The sequence below is a fragment of the Antennarius striatus genome, chromosome 23, assembly GCF_040054535.1.
Source record: "Antennarius striatus isolate MH-2024 chromosome 23, ASM4005453v1, whole genome shotgun sequence".
NCBI classification, from domain to species: Eukaryota; Metazoa; Chordata; class Actinopteri; order Lophiiformes; family Antennariidae; genus Antennarius; species Antennarius striatus.
Window position 1 is genome coordinate 6133428 of NC_090798.1, and position 27557 is coordinate 6160984.

General features: G+C 40.3%; 1 protein-coding gene across 3 annotated transcripts in view; it reads right to left on the reverse strand.

Moving 5' to 3' along the window:
* Window positions 1-27311, reverse strand: part of LOC137590342 (mitogen-activated protein kinase kinase kinase 11) — a 41254-nt gene extending 13943 nt beyond the window's left edge. For 2 of the 3 annotated variants that reach the window (XM_068307898.1, XM_068307896.1), the window contains exons 1-5: window positions 25539-27311; window positions 7739-7919; window positions 4596-4744; window positions 2878-3053; window positions 1627-1873 (exon numbers count right to left, since the gene is read on the reverse strand). In XM_068307898.1, the coding sequence (XP_068163999.1) occupies window positions 1627-1873; window positions 2878-3053; window positions 4596-4744; window positions 7739-7919; window positions 25539-26295 (1510 nt within the window). In that variant the 5' untranslated portion in view covers window positions 26296-27311. The remainder of the gene's footprint in view (window positions 1-1626; window positions 1874-2877; window positions 3054-4595; window positions 4745-7738; window positions 7920-25538) is intronic. The other variant, XM_068307897.1, reaches the window with a different exon arrangement.
* Between the last annotated feature and the right edge of the window lie 246 nt (window positions 27312-27557).

The following is a 27557-nucleotide window of genomic DNA, read 5'->3' on the forward strand; positions in this document are numbered from 1 at the left end:
AGGAAATGTGTGAGAGCGAAAGGGAAGGATCGTACCAAAAACAAACCCAGATTAGAGCAGCTTTATGTGGCTCATTTCCGTGTTGACTTTGCACATTGATCCCTAGTTTGCATTGCTTATACCGCAGCCCAGTCAATATCAGATGATTCGTCTGAATAAATTGTTCTCTAAAATAAATAAAATAAAAAGTTCTGCACTGTTACACTGTCAGTTTGGTCATTGGCATCCTGATAAGTTTCTGTCATGTGGTGAAAATTATAAATCTGGGTTTTGAATTCTCTTAAGGACAGTTGCAAAGCGCTTTTACAGACACTTAACAATTAGCCACATGCAGTAAGCCTCCCTGCTAACCTGTGATAGCAGGGGCAGACTAGCATTAATTTGCTAGTCTAGAAAGAAGTCAAGGCCTCATTAGCTGCTAGGTGTTTGTTGTTGACGGAAATAATCACCTTTGCTAACCTGCTGGCTAGCAAATGATGCTAACAATTTGTTTAGATCAAGATCAAGCGGAAGCAAAAACATAGATGACATATGGAAGGAGAAACTACGTCTAAAGGTCTCAAAGGTAGTTTATATTTAATTTAATTTACTTTTAATTAATTGGATAAAACAACATTACGGCAATGGGGCTCAGTTAACTTTCTTGTTTTATATATCATTGTGGCGAAAGGAAGGGAACATTCAGGTAGACGGAAATTAAAAATACCGAACTAGAAGCATGAGGGCGGAGGAGAGAGGAAAGGGTGAGGGGCATGTACTTGATAAGAAAGGGAGCGGGAGAGAGGGAGAGAGGGAGAGAGAGAGAAAGATTTTTTTGGGGGGGGGGTTAACATCACGTTTATTCATAAAAGTCAAATTACAAAATCCTCATGTTGACACAAAATCCAAAAGAGATTTACATAAAGAGGATCTTCAATAGTACTGTGCGTTTTCTGAACAAAGAAACATGTAACCTTTTAACATTTATCAAAAAAACCAGACATACTTAACAAAAAAAACAATTATCCGTTCTCCACAATCATCCTGAGTTTTTTCAACCTATAAAACTCTTGAAAGAGAAAGAGAGAGAGAGAGAGACCAACAGAGTACCCATACACAGGAAGTGTTGAGGCGTGGTTGGCTCACTCTGCCCTCTCATCAACCCCCCTCCCCCCACATCACCGCCCTACTGTTGCTGGGAAAGGCCTAGCCACAACACACACACACACACACAGACACACACACACACACACACACACACACACACACACACACACACACACACACACACACACACACACACACACACACACACACACAGTGCATTTACGCATGCTTGCTCAGCCCAAAATACACCAGCGCACGCACTGAAAAACACTGATTGGCTCCTGTTTGTCCACGAGATGCTCACAGTTCACATCCTGAGTGTTGGTCCACATAGAGAGCGGATAGTTGTTGGTGTGACACCTTTCACGGGAAGAATTTTGTTTCCAAATTAACCTGTGATGGCACATTTCGTGTTTTAACGTTTGACATTTTCTGAAAGTTATTTTATGACAACTGGAAATACCACCTGTCTTTTTAAGTTACCTACGTGGCGGAAGCCTTTAGAGAGCAGAGTTACAACATTATGTTACACACACACACCTTGAGGCATGCTGATCTTCTCGCCGTTCTTGCTCTTGAGCTTGTGCTTCTTGAAGGTGCCCTTCCTCTTCTTAACGTTGGGTTTCTCCTGGTTCTGGTTGAGGTGGAGGATGAGGAGGCTAAGCTCGCGCTCGAACACATCCTGCTCCCACTGGGCCAGCTGCTGCTCCCGCTGCCGCAGGAACTCCTCGTGGGACTTCTGCTCCAGAGCCGCTCGCTTCAGCTCCTCCTCGCGACATCGCAGCTCCTGGTGGGAGAGAGGGGACAACCCGGCGTGAGAGGTATGGAGGAGATTGTTATCAGCAGGATCATGAGTGATTTATCTCTGACAAGACAGTAGAAGACGTCTTTTGTTGTTACCCCTTTCATAAGCCTTCATGGTAAGTAAGTCAAAACTTCCATCTGACAGTTTATTTCATGTTCCATAGATCCCTGTTTAACTACAAGCTGGAACAAGTAGACATTTCTGGTTCACTGATTTTGTGTAATTGGAAAAATATGCCAAACATAGCCGGTCTAGCCATGTTCCAACTTCTTGGATCCATCACTGGATTCTGTTTGTTTCTAATTTGTCCAGATCACAATTTTGTTGTGGTAAAAATAATCCTACACCTTGCATTTTTCTGCTCTGACACTATTTATGTTTATTTATTCATTCATTCCTTCATTATGACTGAAAAGATGCGCTGCTTGGTATCCTGATGCTCTCCCACCGGACAGGGATATTTCCTTTGACATTATGCTTAGAGCAGGAAGCTCAAAATCTTTCATAATGTCCTACACACCACTTATTGATCGACCAGTAACCGAATAGCCAATCGATAACAATACTCCAGAGTGATATGCACCCATATTTTAATGTTAGAATAACATATTAGATTCCCCCAGATAATAGCTAATGTCAATATTAAACCACTTCCTTCTTTTTACATGATACAGTAGGAAAGGAGAGCATAAATTCTGACTTAACAACGAATATCTTAGACACATTTATTTAGTCTTGGATATAAAACACACCAGATGTTCTCAAGCTAGCAGCAACATAATGTAATATGATGGGATGTTTTTGGATGAAATGAAGTGAGCATAGAGTTGCTGACTTAACCAGAATATTACTGATGCCTGGTAGAGACACCAACACAGGTAATTTTGCATTGCTAGCTTGTTTCGGATCATGCATTTCCACAACATCAGAGAAACATGACCGCCATGTGATCGTAAGCAATGAGATGAATTTTTAAAAAAAAACACCTTCTCTTTAGCCCTGAGTTCATCAAACATGTCCTGGATCTCTAGTTTCCAGTCCTCCTGCAGAGAGTGGAACGAGTCCTGGGGCATTTCCTCCTTCACCTGACGCTCCAGCGCCGTCAGCTGGTTCAAGATGGAGGAGAAATTGGGTCTGCGGTGGGGGTCCTGGTCCCAGCATTCTGTCACACAAACACACAGTCAGACACCCGAGTCCGTGCTGACACTTTAGATACAGTCATTACTGCTAAAACTGGACTCGACTGAGCGTGAACGCATGGATTTTTGCACACTCAAATAAGGATGTAGTGAACCAAAGCAGAGGGAAATGAATACTGGGGGGGGGGACTGAAGGTGATTTAATCTGACACTCAATTGTTTCCCTAGAATAATGAAATAAAAAAATCGAACGTCAAACAAATTCAGATGTTCCAGTATACATTTCATTACTTGAGAGAATTCTCTGTAACTGATAGTACTCGTTTCACCATAAAACTCAGTCAAACCAGTTGAACTGAAAAACAACCACATTATATCAGTCGATTCAAACACCTTCATTAGAATTAAACTTCAAAAGACTGACTACGATGATGGATGTTTCTGCACTCATTACGCATCATATTGAATAATCATCTAGCAAAGCCTTTAATTTTTATTTAAATATACTTCAGGCACTTGTGTGAGCACAATCTACAGTCAAGCTGATCACTTATTCAAAGCGTTATGCTTAATTAACTTGCTGTGGGGGGGTTTTGCATAAATTGCTGCAGCACTTTGGGCACTACAAGCAGATCAAAACCGATCAGATAATTAATTAATCCTCTGGGGTAACTATCAGGGGTGTTGTGCACTGATCTCTCTTTTTTTAATACAACCGTGAAAGACAAGCTGACATCAGGAGACGGGGCTAAACCAGAAAGCATGTAAACTGTCGATGTCAAATTTTTGGCTGATGTTTAGCGGGAGCGAAAGAGATAACGTGTTATAGAAAACTCAGGTGACGTTTCTTTTCAACTTGAAACTTAGACAAAGAAAGAACATTATTGGGCATAAAAAATATTGCTCAAGAGGGAAGAACAAAACACTTCCTCTCTGCTGTCATGCTATTGACAATTTGTTTTCTCAATTCTAACCAAGCTTTGCAGAAATGGAAAGACAGTATGCTAATAACCCTAATTTGATCTCACGCTAGAGACACGCCACCGAACAGAGAGTCAAAGACTAAAAACTAAACCTTTATTATTCAAAACAGCTTGTGAGACGTAAACAGCACTCACATGCTGCTTGAATCATTCCTAAGTTGGGAAAAGTTTGTGTATTCATCAGACTTAGCCAACTTTCACATTGCAGCCTTTTTCCCACATAGATCACACAACAGCACTTCTACATCGGCTTTGTTTGTTCACACTGAACAATGCAAGAGTTCCGGTGAGACATTCAGCCCACCGCCGTTCCACGAGGAAAAAGTATTGTGACGTAAACCCAGACACTATTACATGACAGTTCATAACTAGCTCCTATATATTGAACTGTCTCCCATTTATGAAAAGTTTTCAGATGTTTCCTTAATGCTCTGCAGCTTTATAAGTTTCTTGATTGGGCTGCAAGAATAACATCACAAACCTCGACAGCCCCCTCCTGCATTTCCACCTCGACTCACCTGCATCATGTCAGAATATGAGAGTATTCTGTGGTTACATGTCTACACATACTGTATATCCCACCTGCCATGAGCTGAGCAAAGGGTTCTGGACACGTGGAAGGGATGGGCAGGGTGAGCTTATTGACAGCGACTCCATAGGCGACGGCAAGTCCATCGATTCCTCTGTACGGAGCTTCTCCTGTTAGCAGTTCCCACAGAAGAACACCATAGCTGGAGGGGGAAACAGACAACGAGGCATTAGAACACAAACCAGAGTCAGACATAGGATATATCCTGGAACCTGGTATGTTTGTGGATGGATGTGTGTCTGACGATAGTGGGTAGTCAAGATAAACCTTTATTCGTTCCACAATGGGGAAATTTCCAAAATTTCTATCATTATTGTGTAAAAATGACGAAAAGTTAAAGAAAAGATTTGCTACACTGCAACCAATAGGAATGCTATTATTGCATGACAATGGTATTGTTACTGTCTTGTGATGAAATTGTACCAAAATCGCTGATCTATCCAAATATTTGCTAGAGCACCAAAACTTCCTGTTATTTGTCAGAAAGTCTGAATGTCCCAAAAACCTTTTTTTTTTGGTCACTCCAAACTCCATTTCTTTCTGTTAAATTTTGCACCTCTTATATCGGTTACTATCAAACTGAAGTCATTAATTCTGGATTAAAAAGGTTTGATGAAAACATCTCCCGCGAAATGAAGTCATTGATCGCTGATAGGTCACACAGTGTCTCTAAATTTCTAAATCCACACACACATTATGTAAAGATGCATTAGAATAACATCTCATTTGGTTCAGACTGACTTTAAGATTGGACTTTCAGACTCTAGTCTAAAAATTTCAAAGGTTTCGTGATGAAACCCAAAGGCCCATTTAGATCCTACTTCTTGCTTTACAGCACATGAAACAACAAGACAGGTCAGTGCAGTGGAAGTGTTTTGCTTCATGGATCACATGCTTATAAAAGGATGTGAATTTACGGCAAAAAAATATGCAAACATGCCCACAGGGCATTCGAACCCACGCAGTGGGAGCAGGCTTGTGTCCTGAGAAGATGAAGCGTGGATGTGGATGTCCCACGCTGTTAATTATTTCTCTTCTGGAACTGACTGAACAGACTGCGGAGACTTTCTAACTGGGGAGATGAGGCTGAGGCATTTTTTTTTTAATTTATGTAGTCTTTCCACACACTGTAACTGTGCATAAGTGTTGTTAGTCCACTCGCCCTGAGGCTGGCGTCATCTTTGGAGACCATCGACAGATGAGGGGGGGGGAAGTGGAACAAAAATTACCCTTAATATTTACAGCCAGGCTGCTTGACTGCTGACCGGCTGCTTTCTCTCTGTGCCGCTGCAGATTGTGCAGTGATTGCTCTGAAAATGAGTTTGTGTGGTTTGGTTGAAGGTGTCACAGACTGAGAGGATGAGTCTGCGGCATATTCAGATGGCACTGAGCCCATTAGGGTGGTGAAAAACAGCACACTCGCACTAAATAGGGTTCTTTAATGTACTAGAAAATTCTTTTAGTGGCTTCACCATGGCTGAATCCTTTTTGATGTTCTCAAGGATGCTTTAAAAAAGGTCCTCATCACAGCATGCTCAATGGGATTCCCATGAGCTCTGTGCAGCTGAAAAGAACCATATAAGAAGGGGTGAAATGGTCCAAATCCACAGGATTAAAATTAAATCATCCCATATGGCAGTAGCTGCAATAACCACAATGCAGAAAAGCAAAGGCTGTGTTAATGAGGTGATAAATTATTTTACTTTTCACTGCTGCTGTCTGATTCATACACGGCACTCAAAGCCAACAGGAATCCCCACAACACGTTTTACTCTTGTATTGTCAAACCACAAACCACAGTCAGGGATTCTTTCTACAAAGATGTGGCTAGACATACTGTTACAGGCGTGCACACACAGAGACACACACATACACACTGCTCTCAGATAAAGGTTGTGGTTAACTCTGGTGCGTGGCCTCCTTCTCTCTCTGTACTGAAGACAATAGGACAGTGTGCAGTACACATGTCGCACAACAAAGCACAGAGCAGCTCTTTGAAAAGACGCCATCACATGGCCTCACCGGCCCATCTCTCTGCCCTCATATCTCTTCATCGCCCTTTGTCACCTCTCTGCACTTTCGTCTATTATTTCTATCAGGTCTGAAGAGCCTGCAAAACCTCCTGAGGATAACAGAGGGATTCATATTCCAACATTCATATTCTTCTTCTTCTGATGGAATGCTGGGAACAACCAGAAAGAGAGTCTTTAATAGGGAAAAGTTACACCAAATGAATGGATTTAAATACATAAAGTCGTAATTCAAATGTTTTCTGACTGGAGCCAATGGAAAACACCAAGGAGCCGTTTGATCTTCTATTTTGCTCTGTCACTATTACAATATAGTGATCCCTCAATATAACGCGGTTCATCTTTCATACACTTGCAGTTTCGTACACTTTTTTGTGCAATTTTGCATCCTTTTTTTTACAGTGTTATGTGTTGTGTTATGAGTCCTGTGTGTTTAAACAAGACATAAAAGTGTGAGTGTTAATGCCTGTCTGAGTGATGGTGTAGTGAGAAATTTTACAATCGTAAAACATCTATAATAATTGGAAAAAAAGTAAGCTACTTCACAGATTTCACCCTTTGATTGTTATTTTTAGGACACAACTCCTGCGATTAACAAGGAGCAACTGTACTGATGTTCAGTAAAACTTCTAACAGTGTCATTTCAAATAATACTGCAATCTGTATTATTGCCTCTTCCCTTCTTCTCTTCTAACCATTTTAAATACGGCGCAGAGATTTGGTCACATGTCAGTTCTTCAGCCAATCATAGCCCAGGATTTTTCCCCACAGAAAAACTTCAGGAAAAGGAGTTGATATAAAACAGGAAGCCAGTTTCTGTGTGAAGGTCACAAACTTCTTGGAACAATGCACTGCCTTATCAGAACTTAATCCATTTAGTCCGATCAAATCTGGCCAATCTAGACAAGCCTTTTCATCAAATTATTTAAACACATCTGACAAATTTCATCTGAATCAATGTGATACCAACTTGGTATCGACGTGGTTCTCTTTCACATGTCAGGATTGTGAGTCAACATCTCTGACCTTTACCAGGATTAATCACAAAATAAAACAGATAAAATATAGTATAAAATATTAACATTGCTCTAAATTTAGTAACTTACCTCCAGACATCGCTGCCCTTAGAGAAGGTGGAGGACTTGATGACCTCGGGCGCCATCCAGGCGTAGGTGCCGGCAGTACTCATCTTGGTGGTCTTGTGCCACTCCCTTGCCAGACCAAAGTCGGTGATCTTCAGTGTCAAACCTTCCATACATTCATTCTCTATTGGCTGAGCCAGCAGAACTGCAGGAAGAAATGAAATTCAATGAAATAAAAATACAAAACATTTTTTTTCTTTCTCATTTTCTCCTCCTCTTTCTATAATTCTATATTCCAGGCTGAAGATGATGAACACATTTCCGCAAACACAATTATCTCTTTCAAAGAGATTCCATGAAATATAAGCAAATGTCTTCTCTGTTAAGATCATGACGACTTTATTTCTGGAACGACTACATAAATATGACATTTCAGTGTTTGATTCTAAATAAATAACATAAAATACAGATATATATTAATAAATTGAGCGAAATATAAGCAGCTAGTGATCAGGAACTATTTTTCAAGATCGAGCGGTAAGAAAGATTTTTAATAAATATAAGAATAAAGAAATGAATAAATAGGACCACCATATTTTACATCCAAACATCAGTGCATTTAAACATCTTATACTTTAAATGTCAGAAAACAATACAAGAACAATAAATCATGCATAATGAGATATTTGGCATGTCATGATTTAGCTTATTTAATATTTTATTTTATTTAATGAGGAATTCCTTAAAGTGTCACAATGTACTCCATAATGGAATATCATTAGAAGCAGAAAATGACCAAACAGGGAAAGAAGTGAATTAAATTTGCTTCATATGAATGTTTTCTACATTTTACTGTGGATAAAACTGATGTATTATCGCCCTGGATCAGTGACTCACTGTCACGTCCCAACGGCACAGCAATATACAGTGGTATGAAAAAGTTTGGCCACCTCTCGTCATTTTCAAGATTTTCCTTTATAAAGCATTGGTTGTTCTGATCAGCAATTTGAGTTAAATACAGTGACTACACTATGTTGCTAATGATAACCGAAGCACGCAGGCGGTGTAAACCTGCCAGAAAGTGACCTTCATCCTTTCTGTGTAACAGTGAACATGATTTCTCTGTTCCATTAGTTCCTGTAGGTGACGGTAGCAACATGGACCATGGATAGTGTAGTGCAGACTGTCAGATGTGTCTGTTGCTGTGTGGACTCAAAAATCTGAGCTTCGTTCAATCACAGATTTCTTACAAAGCAGAACAGCTTTTCAAAAAGTTCACTCCAAATGAGCATGACTCTGAAACCAGAGGGTTTAAATGCATCTGAAATCTATCATATGACTGAGAAAATGCTGATGCAAGTAAAATAAAGAGGGATTGCAGCTTCAGCTGTTAAAATCAATCAACTGAGCATGGTATGAACAACATGGTAGTCTACAAGATGTGTAGCTGCAAAAAGTTTTTAAGGTTTCGAACTAAACTACATTGTCATTGAACTAATAAAGCCATATGAAATCTACTGAAAATGCCTCTGTTATTATTATTTGTTAATAAATATGACAATTTAGTTCAAAACCAAACATGCCCTACGCAGAGGATGAACAGTATAACAGTCACTGAATCATTTCACGTGTCATTTTTCTCTCCTTTATTTAGACTCACACCTGCACAATGTACGGGGTTGTCTTTACTGCTCACAACACTTACATTTCTATGCCACTTTATTGTTCATATTTTTTATTTGCCTATTACTTGTTTTTAGTGGTATTTTGATGTTGTATTGCAATGCATGTTTATTATTAAGCACCAAAAAAGACAAATTCCTTGCATGTGCAAACTTACTTGGAAATAAGGTTTTTCTGATTCTAATAAAGTATCACTGTTTCTTATCTGATCTTGACCCTCTGGCGAGTTTTGTCTGGTTAGAAAATATTATGAAAAATGTCTAATTTGGCCATAATAAATCTACTGTGTGACTTAATTTAGATTTACTGATATTCTTTCCTGGCTCATGTGACACCCTTTAGCAAAGTTTCATAGAAATCTACACAGAAGTATATTTCCAACTGCCCAAGTCACAGAAACAAAAGACCAACAAACACATGAAAAAATGAAAATATCCAGAACTGATGCCCGATCATACATGGATGACTGATATTCAGGAATGAATTGAAATGACAGAATAAACATGAATCTAAACATAGCGTAATTACATAAATCCCGAATGAGAAAAATACACGGTGTGAACCGTAACAAGTTATAAGTGAATTCAGCCAATGCCATGCAGCCGCGCAGAGTTGGAAGGCTCTGCCTCCGTGAAAATATAAGGCTGAGACTGCTGCGGTGTGACTGTATCACATGTCTCCGGATGATCGCTGGCCATGCCTCTCTTCCTCTTTGCTGGCAGGCCGGGCATCATTCAGGGCAAGACTGACCGTCAGACACAGGGAGGAGAAGCAGCAAAGAATTTTACTTATTATAGGGAAGTAGGACTCCTGCTATTTGCAGTCACTTTCCGACTTTCTCAGCTCTTTTCCTTTTTCCTTCTTTTGGCTGCATCTCGAAAAATCTATCTTCTCTAGTCTGTCTTTTCTTTGAACACACGAATATGAGATTTTAATGTTCTTCTGCAGAATGATTTTTCCTGGTTTGTTGTCTCCGTCTTTGTCTCTCCCTCTCAGACATCCTGTGCCATGCCTCGTAGCCCAAAGGCAGCGAGTCTGACGTAAAAAAAGGAGTGCATCACAAGCGGTTGTGTTGTCTGCGCGTTGACTGTGTGTGAATGTTAAAGGGGATGGGAGACCTTTACTTAAAGTACTTGGAAGACAATTCCTCAGACAGAAGATGCCTTCCACGAATCTCTAAGATGATGACAGGAGCAAAGACGATCTGTAGAGGGCTCTCACTTAACATTCACATCGGCGTCCTGCCTCAAGAAGACACCATAAACAATATAATAGCAAAAGTAGCCGGCAGCCAAAACAAAAACAACCTCGGCGGTGAAAACGAAAAGTGCACTCTCATTTAACCTTTTTGGAGAAAATCAATTTCTGTCCATTCTATGCTTGAATCATTGGTTCTGTCAATTCCACAGGCCCTCAGGGAGGAGGTAGCAGCATCGGAGGGGGTGCTGGTATTTACTGCAGGGGGCCCTGATCCCTTGCTCCACTGACGGTCAGTTAGCATCTGATGAAAACAAACCCTGGCTAGTCACCCACAATTCCACCCTGCTGCTCGATCGCTGCGTCACAATTCCACTTCGTGGTAGTGATGTTGGCCAGTTAACCCAAAAAAAAAACGAATAAGCAGAGTTGATTTTGTTGTTCCTGTTTGCTATTCTTTGTGCACGATAAGCAGAGTGATATTTTAGGAAACTGAGGCTACGAGTATTCATATGACAACAGACCGACAGACAGTCCGACAGATAGACAGACAGGAAGGAAGTGTGGATGTTGTGGGTGACCAGAGGAGATAGAGAGGGGTACTAACAAATATATGATTGAGAGAAACGGGGTAATGCTAGAAGTGGGCCTGGAAAGCAGAATTATAGATAACTTGCACGCACACCAAACCATCTACACAATGCTCTCTTTCTGCACAGCTAAACACACACACACTCAGACACTTAAACATTCGCATTCCATGCCCATTTTTTAGTAACACACCCAGCTAGCAAAATATGTCAAATATCTTCACACACACACTGAAGGACATGGCAACATTAAAATATACCAGTATTTATAACCTATAAACACAGACATGGGCTACATCCCAAGGATGGATGGGCTGCGAGGTTGGCCAGCTATGTATTTCTATGGGTGACACTTCATACATTCTGATCTGTCCAAAAGGATATTCTAATCTCTTACATCCAGATTATTATCTGGATTATGACCTGAATTATCTGGATTATGACCTGAATCCAGATCCAGTCTGTGTCTGCCCTCACCCCTCCCTTGCCTTATTGTTACTTTTCGTGATCCTACCTTATCTCAATTAAAATAAGTAATTCAGAATTCTACCTGCTTCACGACGTTAACCTGCTACATGGGAACATTTTTAGAAAGGGGGTCATTCTTTCAGGCCTTTGAGGAGATTTTATAACGTGAAGAGCATTTAAAAAAGATATTGTGAGAAATTGTTTTTCACTACTTAAATGGTCTGGATGTGCTCCTGATGCCTGTTGCATAATGAATATGTTGTGGCATGTTTTGTGCTTGTGAAACAAAATGCATTCGTTTGTTATCGTCTTGTGTTTGCAGACTGTTTATGAATCATGGCACACTTGTAAAACATGTTTTGATTGTTTTATAGGGCTTCACAGCAAATTAACTCCACGAAAAAAATTTACACCAATGCATTCACACACTGAACATTGCAGTGGCAAATTTATCTTAAAGTCCTGCAGAAACAGGCAAAACTGGTTTATTAAAAGTTAAACATCTTTGTATTTATTGGATGGATATGTCCTTCCTTTATGCACAAATTATATGGATCCACAACACTGGTCTATCCACCCACACACACGTATACAATCTCAACACATAAACACCAACATTAGTCAGCAGCTTACTGGACGGAATCAGAACCCCTCCAAATCAGCCATGGACCCACATAATATTAAGTCTGCTGTGAACACCATCAAAACTGTTATGTATGGAGCGACAGGAAAGGTGTGGTGCAAAATCCAATGAGCAAACTCCCTGCCATAATGACCTGTGGCAGCGCAGAAAAAGCGCTGACACAAATAGCTTGTTTTTTGTGTGAACCTTTAAAACTCGTGCTAACACTGACGAAAAAAAACTTTTCATAAATTGCACTGAGCTACTCAAAATAAAGATAACTGGGCTTTTTATCCTCTTATCTCTACCCTGATTTCACATTTTGTGGAGATGTGGTACCAAAAGTAGAAAACAGAGCAGGAAATTCACCTCTCCTTCAAAGTATAACAGCCAGAATCATGACTAGATCAGTCTTGCCCAGACAGAGAGTCTTCCTGATAGAGAGTAGAAACCAACAATGTCGCCAGTAAAACACCGTGACAAATCTCCATGGCAACAGGACTCTGTTTGGCATTGTTTGTTGTTCAGAGACAAGAGTTTGTCAGTTGCAGACATGACTCTAACCAGCAGCAGCCCAGATATGACTTTGGTACTGGGACTGACTCAAAACTGCAACGGTTCGCTGCGCTGGAATTCAAATGGGTGGGATTTTTCATGGGAACATTCCAAGGATGATTTCACATAAGTTATTAACAAATGTTACCTGATTACTTTCTTACCTTTGTTAAGTTAGTCAAATATAAGGTTGAATTTCAGGACAGCAACGTAAAATGCAGCAAAACATGTAAAATCAGCTCAAAGTTAAACCGAAACTTCCAATGAATAGTTTACAGTTGTAATAAAGTTAAATCAGATAGAGGACAGGATTTCCTACGTGAGCACTGTATCTACAAAATCAGAAATCTAGCAATGCTTGAATTCACCTTTTTTTCATCTCCACCTAGCCCCACCCAATACAATATTAAGTAAACAATGGATTAAACCATGTTTATTTGCTTGGACATAATTCCTACTAGGTGGGCATTACCTCAACACACTAGCCAAACACACAGATTACCCCTCCTCCTATTCTCTTTATATATGACATTATTAACTATCAAACAAGTCTTATTTATAAAGGGCTTAATCATGGCAACAGACATTTCAAAGCGCTTGCCTCAATATAAATTTAGTCATTCTTCAGAGCTTATAGATTTTAATAACCCCACATGTGAAATGTCAATGTGATGAATTTGTGATTATTTAGCTAAAAGCTTTAATTTGCCCTTTATGTCATTTCTCCCTCACATGATTAACAAAAAACAAAAAGATTCATGCTAAAAATAATTATCTGTGCAAAACATGGTAAAAAATGGCCGACTAGCATTAGCCTTTTAGCTGGTGCATACTGTATATCCCTTTTACAATCAGGTGATTCATGGAGCTGATGTGAACTCAGCTGGCAAGCTAGCGATACTGATAAGATAGACTGGTGATTCCAGCTGGTGAGATCTACAGCTGCAAAAGAGACGTGCGCAGTCTGTTTTTGTCTCTTTGAAATTTAAGAAGTAAAAGCGTTTTTGTCATCACAGAAAACTGAATGTGTGCTGCGAGAAGAAAGGAAAGCTTGATCGGCTACTACAGTCGCAAAAGCAGCCAACTGTATCTGCAGGGCCCGGCATACCAAGAGCGAACCCTCGTCAAGTGTCAACATCCTGCTCAAGGTCGTTTCAGAAGACATGTGACCTCTGCTGAAAACAGAGGTTGTAACCTTTGAGATTCGGGACAGTCTTTTTGCTTTGTCATCCTAACAGATGCTAAACTCAGCTGCCTCTACGTCTTCACTCTGCACCTCACTTGATTACATTTTCTCTATAATTTGATGCTGGAGCTATATTTCCATCTCTCAACGCATCTCTCATGAGTGTCATCATCCCTCAGCCCCTCCAATGTCATGTTGGGAATGGACTGATATATCAGTGAGCGACTATCAGGCAGATTTTGGCTAACGTTAAAATCTGATATTATTTGTTCTTTTTTTTTTTTAACAAGAAATCTCAAAGTCAAATTCTATCCATGGAAATGCAGCTTAGCCTTTAAACATCAGTTCGACCTCATGCTTACCATATATACTCACTCTACCTTCCACCCTCTTCCCCCTCTTTGCCCTACACCCGTAGGCGAAAAGAGAATTCCGGCAGGGTGGGGGCTTTCCCCAGGAAGAACAGGAGCTTTGTCCCCTGAGGGACGAGGCCATAGGCTGACAGACAGTCTGGCAGCCCCAGACCAGGCAGCCAGAGAGAGAGAGAGAGGGACAGAAAGGAGGGGTGGGGCAGTGATAGGACATAATCATGAAACCAGCACCCACTCAGCTGAGGTTTTGTCTCAGCTGACAAATTTAATCAGAAGGTGTAGGAATCAAGCAACATCACCGAGTTTACTAAAAGGCATCCACTTCCTGTTCTCTATGAAAAGAGCTCTTTGATTCAGTCTGAGGAGACATTTGTTTCTCCCAAGATTCAGGTTCCAGAACAAGAACATCCAAACTTGGTCTGACCGCCCGATGACTTTAACAACTTTAATTTCAAGTTCTCCAGATGGAAGCACAAGCGTTTAAAGTCAGTACAGTGCACCCTCGTTCCTTGCGGTGAATGCGTTCCAGGAACCAAAAGCGATTAACGAAATCCACCATAGAGTGACAAACTATTTATCTTATTATTTACTGTAAACGTTTAGGACCCTACCTGTGCTGATATTAAACCACCTTCTATCTGTATTACCTTTTCCCACACTCTTATCAACTGTTTACGGCACTTTAGTGTCTCTCGTAAGTCCAAGACTCACGGAACATAGTGCACTTCCAGATGCCGTCAGCCAATAGAGTACGCATTTGGTATCACGTGACTGCCAACCAAAAATCCGCAATGAGGTGAAGTCGTGAGCGTTGATGCGCAAATGCGCACTGTACTAGTTTAATTACTTGCGGTTACTATGGATGGATTTACTACGAGCTCATGGAGTAAAACGTTCTACCAACAGTACATAGCATTTTATTGATCTGCGCTACTCTGATCTGCACAATGCATCAGGTTTAACATGGAGTCATCAAATAATATTCTTGGTCAACTTGGTTCATTTCCTTTCTCCATCTCACTGTTAGTTTTACTTTCATAAGATTGGGCTACGGAGTCTAATAGTATAGAAACAGTGCTAAGCGCTGTTGTTAACCAGCAAAGAAAAAACCAACCATCGAAATCAAACTAACAAACAAACAAACCTGCTTTTATCGAGCGTAGTTTGGCACACGAGCCAAGTTTTTGTTAAGACGATTTCAAAACACACCCTTCAACAAGGTGATGTTCTGTTTCTGAACTTCCACATCGATGCTGTCCGAGGGGCAGGTTATAAATGACTCTCTGTGCAAAGCATGTGGTGTCAGTTAAAGGCTGCAGCGTCCCGAAAACGATCACTTATTAACACGCCTCCGATGCGCATTTGTTGAAGTTTAACCTCCAGAAGTGGCATTTCCCTTTAGACTTAGGCAGGGGGTCATTACTTTTTTTAACTCAGAAGCTCTGAGGTGGTGAGGTAAGACAATGACGAAGACATGGATGGTGTGAAAATGAAAATATGATGGACTAAACACAACAATTATAAAAAAAATCCAAAGTGAATGTAAAAAACTGAAAACTGAGTTTCTGCGAATTATCTTGCAATTTAAAAGAGTTTAGGAAATTACTCAAATTTAAATTACTTGAATCTACTAGATCATGAGTAACCTCACATGAGCCTCTCCTATTGGAGATTAAATTGTCTGTTGTGGACAAAGTAGAACTGTAGTTGTTCCAAACATTGTTTACAAGGCAGAAATGAGGTAAGAAGCACTTGGTATATGGTTATGCAGAGTTTATGGTTACATGTGAAAAAACACAAAGATAGTCCATTCCAATCACCCTTTAAACATAATGCTGCACGGCATCCTTTGCGTCATGATCAATGTTTTTACCATGTTAGAACTGGAAATAGAGCGGTAGACTATGCTAACACCACATAATTTTTGTGTTATTTATAAAACCTTACTTTAATACAGAAATCATTTTTATCTAGACGTGATGTCCATTATATTCTTTCTCATTATCCATGAGTCTTTCAGTTTGGGTTGCATTATTCATTCAAGCCTGTGGTGAACTTGTATGAGCTTCATGCACGATATAAGAGGAATGTTTAAAAGTGTGAGGAACGTGTAAACCTGCATTCATTATTTCTGGACAAATAGCATCACCTTATCTTTCCAAACTGAAATCAAGGCTGCATCAGTTTAATATAAGGCACAGGTTCTGTCTTTCTGCAATACTTCTTTCACTTCAGCGTCGACACACTGCCAAGAACTTCGCCTGATAGGGTTTTATCACTCCATTTTTAGGTCACCAAATAATCTATTTTACCTTCAAAATGTCCTCGACCATCTTTGTGATATTATCTTCCTAAATGGTTTGATTTTAGATAATGTTTCAAGGCTATTTTGACTAAACTCACATTTGCAGCTGAGTTTTATAACGGAAAATCCATCCCAAAATGACAAAGTGCTTGGTAAAATTCCAGCTACTGCAAAACAATCAAGCAAGTTTCACCTAATCTAGATGTGAATCTGCACTGAAACTGATTAAGTGAATAAATCTCTAGGTATACAAGTGTAAAAAACCACTAAAGAAGTTGTTTTCTCAGGTACACATCGGTAACAAGGCCTGTTCTACAACTATTTGTTAAAGTATTGCCACTAAATAAACATCACCTGTTAAAAATACATAGTATAATGACATGATTTATTATTTCCAAAAAAGATAAGAACAGTCCCTAAATACAAAATGCTAAACAAAGTAACAGGATTTCACAGATCTACCCATCTGTGTGGATCTGCATGAAATTACTTGAACTGTTCCATAGAAATCAATTTAGTAGAAGTTGAGTAATCCTCTAGTACTTTCTCATATCCTTTTCTTAGGCACTTCAATCAGTTCCAACAAAATTGGCCACTGAATCATCTCCAACCCTGCCAGCAGAAGCCTTATAAGCACTGGTGAACAACACTTCGTTGGTGAAAATCAACCAAGAATAGATATCCTGATCCTGATGGGGTTCAACTCTTATATTGGAGAACTGTCTAGTCTTTGGTGGTGAAAGAGAGGCTGAGCTGATGTGAGATTTAACCCCGTTCTGGAAAGCTCTCTACATCCTGTATGCTCCGGTCCTCTGCTGACTGCTTTTTATTCTTTCCCTGTAGTTGTTGTTTTGCCCCACAATCACAGAGTTCTGACCACACACACACACACACACACACACACACACACACACACACACACACACACACACACACACACACACACACACACACACATGAATTGAATCATCCAATTGCATGCTTGACTAGCTATCATCATTATTTTTTTCTTAGATTGTTTCCAATTCTCTCATCAGAATGAGTTTTAATCTAGGAATATCTTCTCTTTTGTGTGTTTAAACGAAAAGGCATTCAAGACAAGCTCTCTCACTACACAGGAAAAGCACCACAGAAACAAACAAACAAACAAACAAACAAACTAGAACCAGGGCAGTCAGAAACTACAACATCCCGCGACACCCCTGAATTCAAAATTTAAAAATAAAATGAACAAACATGCTATAGCTTGAAGGTTCTGGAGTTTGCGTGTCCTATCCACGTCTGAGTGGGTTCCATCTGATTTGTCCAGTTTCCTCCATCAGCAAACAAACAAACAGTGTGGACTTAACTGACCATAGGCATGAACAAGACTGAGAATGGTCGTCTGTCTTTTTATGTGTGACCTTGTGAACTGACTTGTCCAAGATGTACCCAGCCTCGCCACCAATGTCAGCCATGACCGTGCAGCAGATAAGCAGCTGTAAACAATAGATGGATGGAAAAGAATGAAAATATCTGCAGATTAAGGAGGTAGCAAGGGGTTCTTGGATCACATCTTGATGGTAACAGTTGAAACTCTTGGAAGTAAAAACTGCTGAATCTTGTGGAAACTGGAGAATCTGTGACTTTCTTCCCACCTCACTGATACGAGATGAGAGTCAGACCTTTCTCTTGGTCTGTGTTATGGCACAGCTGGCTGCGATGCATGCTAACTCAGGCTCATAAACTGCTTTATCACGCAGCTGAACTCAACCCCAGGTGACCTCCTTGACTCTGCGAGTCAGCAAGGGTTGCTTTATGATGAACAGAAATACAGTGATACAGATCAAACCTTGTAAAATGGAGCAGTTGGGTCAAAGTTGAAAGGAAATACCAGCGAATCCTTTTCTGATGCATTCATCGTGTGTCAGAAAAAGATTTAAAGTTTCCACAGTAATGGACAAGTTCCTCATTTTGAATTTATGTTGTTTCCGTCACTGGTGTTCACAGCTTTCTGCTGCTTCACTGCACTTCCCAGAGGGCAAGCAAAACTGCTGAATCATTATTTTCTCTTTTGAAAGCACTGAGCACTGATCCCCCCCAATTCAAAATCTGGGAGAAAAAGTTATGCAAAATTGTGCAAAAACAAGATCAGAGTATCTTGTTTTGGCACATAAACAGTAATGATGCGTGCTGTGACAACATCCCTAGCGACTGTTTCACATTAGGAATCATGTGTAGCTCAGCTGAGAGGAGTGTGATGAAGCAGCGAGGCAAACAGCACCATGACATCAGACGGGAAACGTCTGATATTCTACAACCCAGACTCCAAAGAATGGGTTGCTTTACATACCGTAAATAACAACAACAACAGAAATTCAGTCATTAGAAAACAAATGGTGTTTACATACATATGACATGTTATCGACTATTCTGCTTTATTTATGTTTATAGTATCCCAAATAGCCATCTTTGCATTGCATAACAATAATGTCTCTGGATTGTACATCAAAATAAATCTTTTTATTACGTTCAAATTATAAAGTTCAGACGGATGAATGAATCAGACAGAATCTATTCATGTTTTATTTTTATTCTTTTCTTGTTTCGTTCACTGAAAAGTCCTCTGACTACTCTGTACTGTTAACTTGCTGGATTAATAAACTGGGATATTTTTGCTTGTGAAAAGAGTTCATGTTGTGATTTTAAAATAATTATTCAGCAGCTACTTTGTCACAAGGCATCTTACAGGTGTTGGGCACAACCTAATTTTCACAATGGCAAAGCTTACTGCTGATTGAGGGTTTTCAGAAGATATCTCTTCCACAGTTGCTATGGAAACCAGGTCCTTCATGGTCTAACACTGGTAACATCCAAAATGGTTGTGGGTGTTGGGTATTAAGGTTTTGTGAAACTATGCTACTTGTATGTTCATGTTTGAAGTAGCTTCTATTTGTAATGTGTTTACAGCTACATCGCCGTTTTCTAATCTATCGTCAATTATTTGCCTCTTTCACTCCATGAAAGAAAATTCAACATAGGCAATAACTAATGATTAATCACTGGACGAAAGTAAGGAAGCTCGTTAGAAATAATAGGTTGTATTGTAACCCACGCCTTATGATTCATATCATGTCCTTATTTTCCTGCTAATAGACAGCCTGAACTTTTAACATGTAAATATACTTCAGCTCACTGATTATATTAGAATCAGGCACAACAACCTTTGCAGATATTAATCCTACACAACCTCGTTTTCAACTGAACTACATATCTCGATCAAAAACCTCCTGAAATGTCCAAATTGTTGAATAGGGGGATGAGATTAGGGAGGGTAAACGCGGTGGTAAGGGGAGTTCGTTTCACCACACACACATGAAAACATCACACACCCAGCCATCGGGACAGTCAGACAAACACACAGGGGATGTTTTCAGTGTGGGGCACAGGGGGCCCTGAATGAAAACATGCTGGTAGAGGGATGTATCAGATGCTTGTCCACTCATGGAAAAAAAAGACATGTTGATCCAAGATCTAACTGTGGCTTCTTCCTGAAAAAGGTCTGTGAGTTCCCGCCCAACAAGTGCTTAGCTTGGCAGTTTCCCCACCAGTTCCAGCTCAAGCTTCTGCACAGTTTTAAGGCATGTGGTCGGACCCATGGCTGTTTTTGGGTCTATGAAGGCTTCATGCACATAACTGAAAGAAAGGACAACAGCTGGACTGAATGAACGTCTGAAGTCTGATGGGAAGGTTCATACAGGAGCTGCAGCGAGAAGATACCACTGCTTTTCAACAACTCTTTAGTTTCTCATATTCCTTTAAATTACAGGATAACCCTTTGTTTTAATATTCTATTACTGTCTGCATCTATTTTTTCTACATAAAAACAAGTGTCTGCTTATGATTTTTAATTGAAAATAGTCTTTGTTAAATTGAAGGTATTTTCATGTTGTTTTGTATAGTTCCTATTTTGTTATCAGTTAGTAATTTTCAATGATCAAAAAACAAATTTTTAGATTGATGTGAAATTTTTAATTCTTGTGAATTTTTTCTCTACAAATACCTAAATGACAAACTTTAAATAGAAAAATTTCCAATAACTTCTTGATATTTCCTGGTAACATGCCACTCATTGTTTTGTTTTTGATATGTTTTCTTAATTTTTTTGCTTAAATTACATATGTAGCAAATTAAATATTGCATCCTTAAACCTATGAATGGGCAGGACTGTATGATATAAATATTGCTGACAGGTAAAAAGCACGAAAAAAAAGCAAAAGGCAGACAAATTTGCTGGTAAGTGTATTTTGAAAGCTGGAACTAAGCAGGAGAATGCAGAGGCGTGTCACAGTAAGAAAGAAGATAAGAAGTAGGAATCATCTATGAAGTTAATGAGGGCAAAGTTTCAAAGTCTGACTTTTGGAACCACTGACACAGTGAACATGAAACAATTTGATAAAAAGTAGGACTCAGTGTTTTCTGCAGATGTGAACAGAGGACAGGGCAGCACACTCTAAAGACCTCATAACTGTAAGACACCAAGAAAGCAGATTGTCAAAACAAAAATGAGGTGTGAAAATCCCCAAGATCTCCTGCCCAATTAAACAGACACGATCGAAAGCAAGAGGTTCCTCTATTCTTCTCTTTCCATTTACTTTGGGTGAAATTCCAGTTATGGCTTCTGAATTTGATCCAAACATCTCACCGTGGCCTTTCTTCAACAATTTTGTAAGAATCGGCATCAGTTCATTAGTTTTTGATTAGTTTTTGAAAGTAAGCCTAAATAAATAACAGCAACAACCTGGTCCCATTCTTCACAAGTATGTCAGAAGTATTTTAAAATAGTAAAGGATCGGTTTACTTTTGTCGAGGTGGTGAAATACTGTAATGAGCTTCAACTTCATGTCATCACTTTTTGTTTTTTAGCATGCTTGTTAAGGGGTGAAGTCTCGACTCTATGCTACCTCAGTTTTCAACACGTCTGGTGGTTCACATATCTTGTTGTTCAACTGTATAATGATCAATTCAAGACTAATGCCAGGGACATGGAAGGTGAATGGATTTGATAGTTTGAAAAAGTTCTCCTTGCAGGTTTGCATATAAAATGATAGCAGAGAAAGAAGAACTTGCAACACTGCTTTTGAGGAACTGTCACCATAATGGAGGGTTCAGCAGCAATATTTCAGTACATTTTGCTCGTCAAACTCAACGGCGTGGTCTGATTTTACAGCAGTTTAGGACACAGTCTCCCTCATGTTAAGATGCTCCTGCACCTGTATGTTAAAACCTGTCAGCACTTCTACAAGAGTACAGCACATTATTGTCAAACCAACAGAGAGCTCCTTTTAAAATGAACCCCCTCCCTCCCATCTCCACACCACCCCTCCCCATTTGTCCGCCACAACAGGATATTGCTCAGTGACACAACAGGGTTAGGGCTGTATGGAGACATGTAGGGGCAGGCCAGGGACAAAGACATCAGGAAGAATAAAACAAGCAAGAGGCAGGGGAGCGATACAATCTCCCTGTGCACAGAAAGATAGACAGTGTTGGCTTTGGCCCACCTCATATACAAACACGATATTAATGTAGCTCCACTTATTTTGTGCCACAGGAGACGTAAGACTTCTCCACAGGAAGTGCAGAAGTCTTACTGGAAAAAAAACTGGCACAAGGGTGTAGATAAGAAAAACAGTGGAACTAGGGATGATGGGATATACCATCCGATTGCGTTGCCTTGAGTATCAACTTGGCAACACTCTTCCAACCATGGCAGCCGTCCCTGGATGTACCCAGTGCCTTTTACACAATCTTTTTCCATCCAAAAATGTTGCACAACCCTGCTGACCGTCCATCGTCAGTTTTAGTTTCTGTGGTGGAGTCCTGCAGCTTCCGTAGTTTCCTAATCACAGGTTAGACAGGCCATTTAATGCAGTGGTCCCCAATGCCCGGGCCGTGGACCGATACCGAAAAAATATTTTACATTATTTCCGTTTTAAGGGACGTCTGTGCGGAATGATGCACAGACGAATGCAAGCGTCTGTCCCACCTGACAGGTCCTTGGTCACATGACAGGTTATCAGCCCAAACAATTAATACCGACAAACGTGCCAGTGTTCTGGATTAAAGTCAAGGAAGATTATCCTGAGATGGGCCAAAAAGTACCGAAAACCCTGCTTCAATTTCCAACCTCCTGTCTTTGTGGAGCGGGATTTTCTGCAGTGACCGTAAAGAAAATCAAATTGTGGAGTAGACCGGACATCCTGAACACACTTCAGGTGTCATTGTCTCCCGTTACCCCTAGATCAGCAGTCCCCAACCACTAATTTTCATTATTATTATGTACAATTTCCTCCAGGATTAATAAAGTATATATCTATCTATTGTATTATTATTTGATTAACTTGTTCAAGCTTTTATTGGAAATTATCAGTATTTCTCTTACGTTGAATGTACTGATTGTAAAGTTACTACATTTCAAAATAAACCTGTGCAGTGCAGTCAACTCAATCGAGTTTTTAATATGATGTTTTCTTACAATTATTTCGTCTACAGAGATATTGATTATCAATTTATAATAAAAAGTTTGTTTATTGTCTGTTGATGTCTGCATTTTACATAAAACCACTGTGGATGATTTATTATTAGACTACAGCTTTCCTGGCGTCATTAACAATTATCGAACAAACGAAGACCGGTCCGTGAAGATATTGTCTATGATGAAACTGGTCTGTGGCGCAAAAAAAGTTGGGGACCACTGATTTACTGGACCACAGGAAGCAGGAATCAAAGTTGCCCATAAATTTGACAGGTCATCAAACCTGTGTCAGACTTATTTCATGCTATGCACAATTAACATGACTAAGCACATCGGCCTACATAGCATACACAGCAACTACACTGTGTTTGAACATGCACGGATTAGTAAAAGTAGTTGCCAGTTTAATGTCACTAACCCAGAGGCAGCAATCCTGTGACCTGACACTCCATTTTAGGTAAGCAAACATTACAAAATAACTAAGCTAGCTTGTGTGCTGCTGGCCACTCACAGCCCTGACCCACAGTAACAGTCACCAGAGTTCATTCTTCGTTTTATGTTTGCAGGGATACGAATCATTCCAGTCTTTGTTGTGAATATATAAATGATTAATTTATTAGACTATTTTTTGTGGGAAGGTCAGAAAAAGGTTGTTTTTTGTTTTTTTTACCTGTCGAATTAGCATGTGGCCTGTTTGGACTTTTCAAAATTATTAAAGTCCCAACAATACCCAAACCAAACAGTGACGGAATAAGAAACTGGTAATTCAGAGAAGACGGCATCCCTACCAATCGACAAGCTCTGCCACAGAAACCATAAAATACAACAGAACCATTGAAATTATAGTTATTTTTAACATTTAAGGACTATAGTTTAAACTGTGCAAATCCTACAATCACTCATTCTTCCTAATTATTCCAACACCTGAGATTTGATGCAACCACCCTAAGAAATACTGTGGGTCCCTGGATCCCAGTTTGGAAACCACTGCTATAAAATATGAATGAGAGATTTTTTTTTAAACTGACTGAAGCCAGGCTGGTTTTTATTTTCACCCATTACCTCTGTAAATCTTAGCCACTTAAAATGATAGCCCTCATTTGGGATCATAAGCATCAGTTTTGAAAGAACGTTAGTTTTTTTCTTGTGTTGTTATTATTTTTGATCAAAATCAAAGAAGGAAAGAAGAAATTAAAGAAAATAAAGAAGGAATTGTAATTCAAATTTGATATGGTATAGTAAAATATGGTAATTTTAAATCATTACTGTTCTTTACCATTAGCATAACCCTACAATGTCAATCTCCTCATATATTCTGAGAACTTGGAATCCTGGATATTTTGCAGAGTCAGTTTTTCCCACTTCCAACAATTGGCAGCCATGATCTCTTTCTATTTTGGTGGTCTTTCGGTATCTTCAGTAAAAGGCAGTGTGAGCTGAGGGAGGTTGAGAATCCCTTGGGCTGCAACAGATAGAACCGCAGAGCTGAGTGCGATTATATGCTGCTTTGCAAGAATGATAATGACAGTGTGGAGGCTGCTGTGAAATTCAGGTGGCTCAATGTTAGAGTTAGCAGGGAGCACAGCTAGAGCTTGTAATTATACTTGTTCTGATTGAAAATTGGGGCGGGGACAAATAGCTTCATACACAATATATCTCTGTAGCGCAGCTTTAATGACAAGGTCCAATATGAATGTGTCTGCCACAGCGGCCTGGAACACTGATGAAGAACTTTTCCAATGCCCCACACTCCAAAGTCCAAAGTGTGAGTGGCAACGATGTTTAGACAGAAAACAGCATCTTGAATTATTGAAATCTGTTAATACAACACGCCCCTTTATCCTTAAATCAACATCATTTAGCAGGCCTTTCAGCCTCTGTACCCGTGGCCAACATTTAAGTGACTCAAATGCCTGGACACAATTTAAAAAAAATCGTTGTAAAACTAATCTTATTTCTTAATGCTTTGTCATGACTTTGAACCATAACTGCAGATAAAGCTGACTCCACACCAGTGACTTTCAATGTACCGATTATGGAGTAAAAAAAAATCTAAATAAGATACTTAAATTTCCCACACTGTGAGAAGTTTGAGTTAATAATTCTACCGTATGCCAAGAGAACGGTTGTCTTTGTTCTAGATATGGCTTTGTAAACACGAAGAAAGACCTTTAACAGTCACACAGCAGTACATGTTCCATCATTGTCATGGGGCATGTTGCTGCAAGGAGGGTCAAGGATATCTGTCAGGACCCTACACTTCCATCACACTAACATCGAAAGAGTTGGGTTTGGCTGATGAGAGACTTGGATTGCATGCAAGAACTTACTGTTGTTGGACTTGAGATCTCGATGGATGACAGGGACGATGGCCTCGCTGTGCAGATACAACATCCCTCTGGCTATTTGTACAGCCCAGTTAACCAAGACATGTGGCGGAATGCGACGTCCCGCCAGCGCCCGGCTCAACGGACCACCTGAGGCGTACTCCATGATGAGGCACAAGTTAGGCTCCTGCAAGCAGACACCTTTCAGGGCGATGATGTTCGGGTGAGTCAGCATGGCGAACAAACGGGCCTCCTGCCTGACATTCTGTGCCGTCACGCTGATGTCCTCATCCGGGTCTTGCCGGGCGGCCTTTACGGCCACTAGCTTCCCTCTCCATGTACCGCGATACACCTTTCCAAAGCCCCCGACGCCGATGACCTCTTCAAGGCTCAGCTCTCTGAAATCCACCGCCTCCGGTTCAAACTCGCCCACCACGGCCGGACCGAGCTCGGCCACCACGCCGTTGCCCGGAAGCTTCCCGTATCCATTTGGTTTAAAAGAGCCATAGTTGGATGGGAAGATACCCACCTTGTTGTTGACCTTACCTGCCCACCAACCCTCATCCCCGGAAATCTCAGAGTCCAGTGAGAGGACTTCCACAAGGTCACCTTTACGCAAGGTGAGCTCATCTTTACAAGATGCTTCATAGTCGAATAAGGCCGTCCACACAGGGTTGGTGAAGTTCCCTTTTTGTGACTGCTCCAAATTTTTCCAGTTCGATAGCGGGCCACGACTGAATATGTTCTTCAGTGGCTCCATGGAGCCTCAAGCAGATGTTTTAACTGGATCTGATTTTGCTCCCCCAGGGTTTGAAAATAAAGTACAAAGGAGTACTTTATTGCACTTCGCTCCCTTTCCTGCCTTTCTTGTTGGTTCATCAGGGACCAGTGGAAAGCATTCAAAAGCTTGACCAACAAGTGAGCTGCAGGAGAGGATTCAGAGATAAATGAATGGCAAGTGTCTTTCATTCGTCTTCACATTTAATGCAGAGATCGCAGCATCATCTCCACTGAAGTTCTCTCAGTTCTCCAATACATGATGTGAGCACCAGATCATTCCACTAACCTGTATTTAAGAGCTTCTGTAATCACTTCATTGTAACCATTGTAACCAAAGTGCCTCTTCTCTTCCTTCATTGAATCTTGCCACCTGTATCTCCTGGTTTTGAAAGCTGAAATTGGAAGGACCAACATAAAAGTGTCCGAAGCTGTCCTTAAGATACTTAAAAAGTTTCACTCCCGCTACATTGAACTGTCCATCTTGGGGTTTTATGTATTTTTAGTCATTAAGTGCAGTGGTCACCACAAGCAGGAAGCGCTGAGAAGTGGAGAAGAATAGCAGGAAAGGAGCATTCAGTCCAGCCGACCAGTGTTTTACGACTAGTTTCAATACTGACCAGTTAGCTTGATTAAACCAAACCTCCAATAATAATCACATCTCTCCGCAACTTGGCGGCATGGCTCCAGGAAACCCCACATCCCTCGGGGCGAGTATTCATACTTACAGTCTTATGATAAGCACGTAAGGATTGGAGACTTTATTACGGCATATAACCTCAAGAGCCGTCGACTTGGTAACAGGAAGAGCTATCCAAACCTTTTCTTTTCCTTTCCAGAGGGAAGAAAAGTAAGAACTAGTCTCGTTAGTTCCTAAATAGACTCGTCTGCGTGGCCTAGTCCAGCTCGGGTTGGTACAGTCCGTGTCCAATTAACGTCATAATTTCTTCACTTCTGCGTATTCCTTTTCTTCGGTCACTGTTGACTCGTCGGGACTCGAACCACTTCTACGTCTGAGCTTACAATCACTGGAGAGGGTGGGGTTTCAAAACTTTTCCTCTCCCAACAGGAAGAGTCGGGTGACAGGTTGCGAATTTACAAGTTTCACTATGGTGATGCCAAAACACCGCCCGTTTCTACCTCTTATTGGTGTATCGAGGTATTCTTACTCCAATCATCAGCCCTCGTGTTAATAATTAACCAATCAGAGGGAGGGAAGGGTGTTACAACCCTTCATCATAGTAG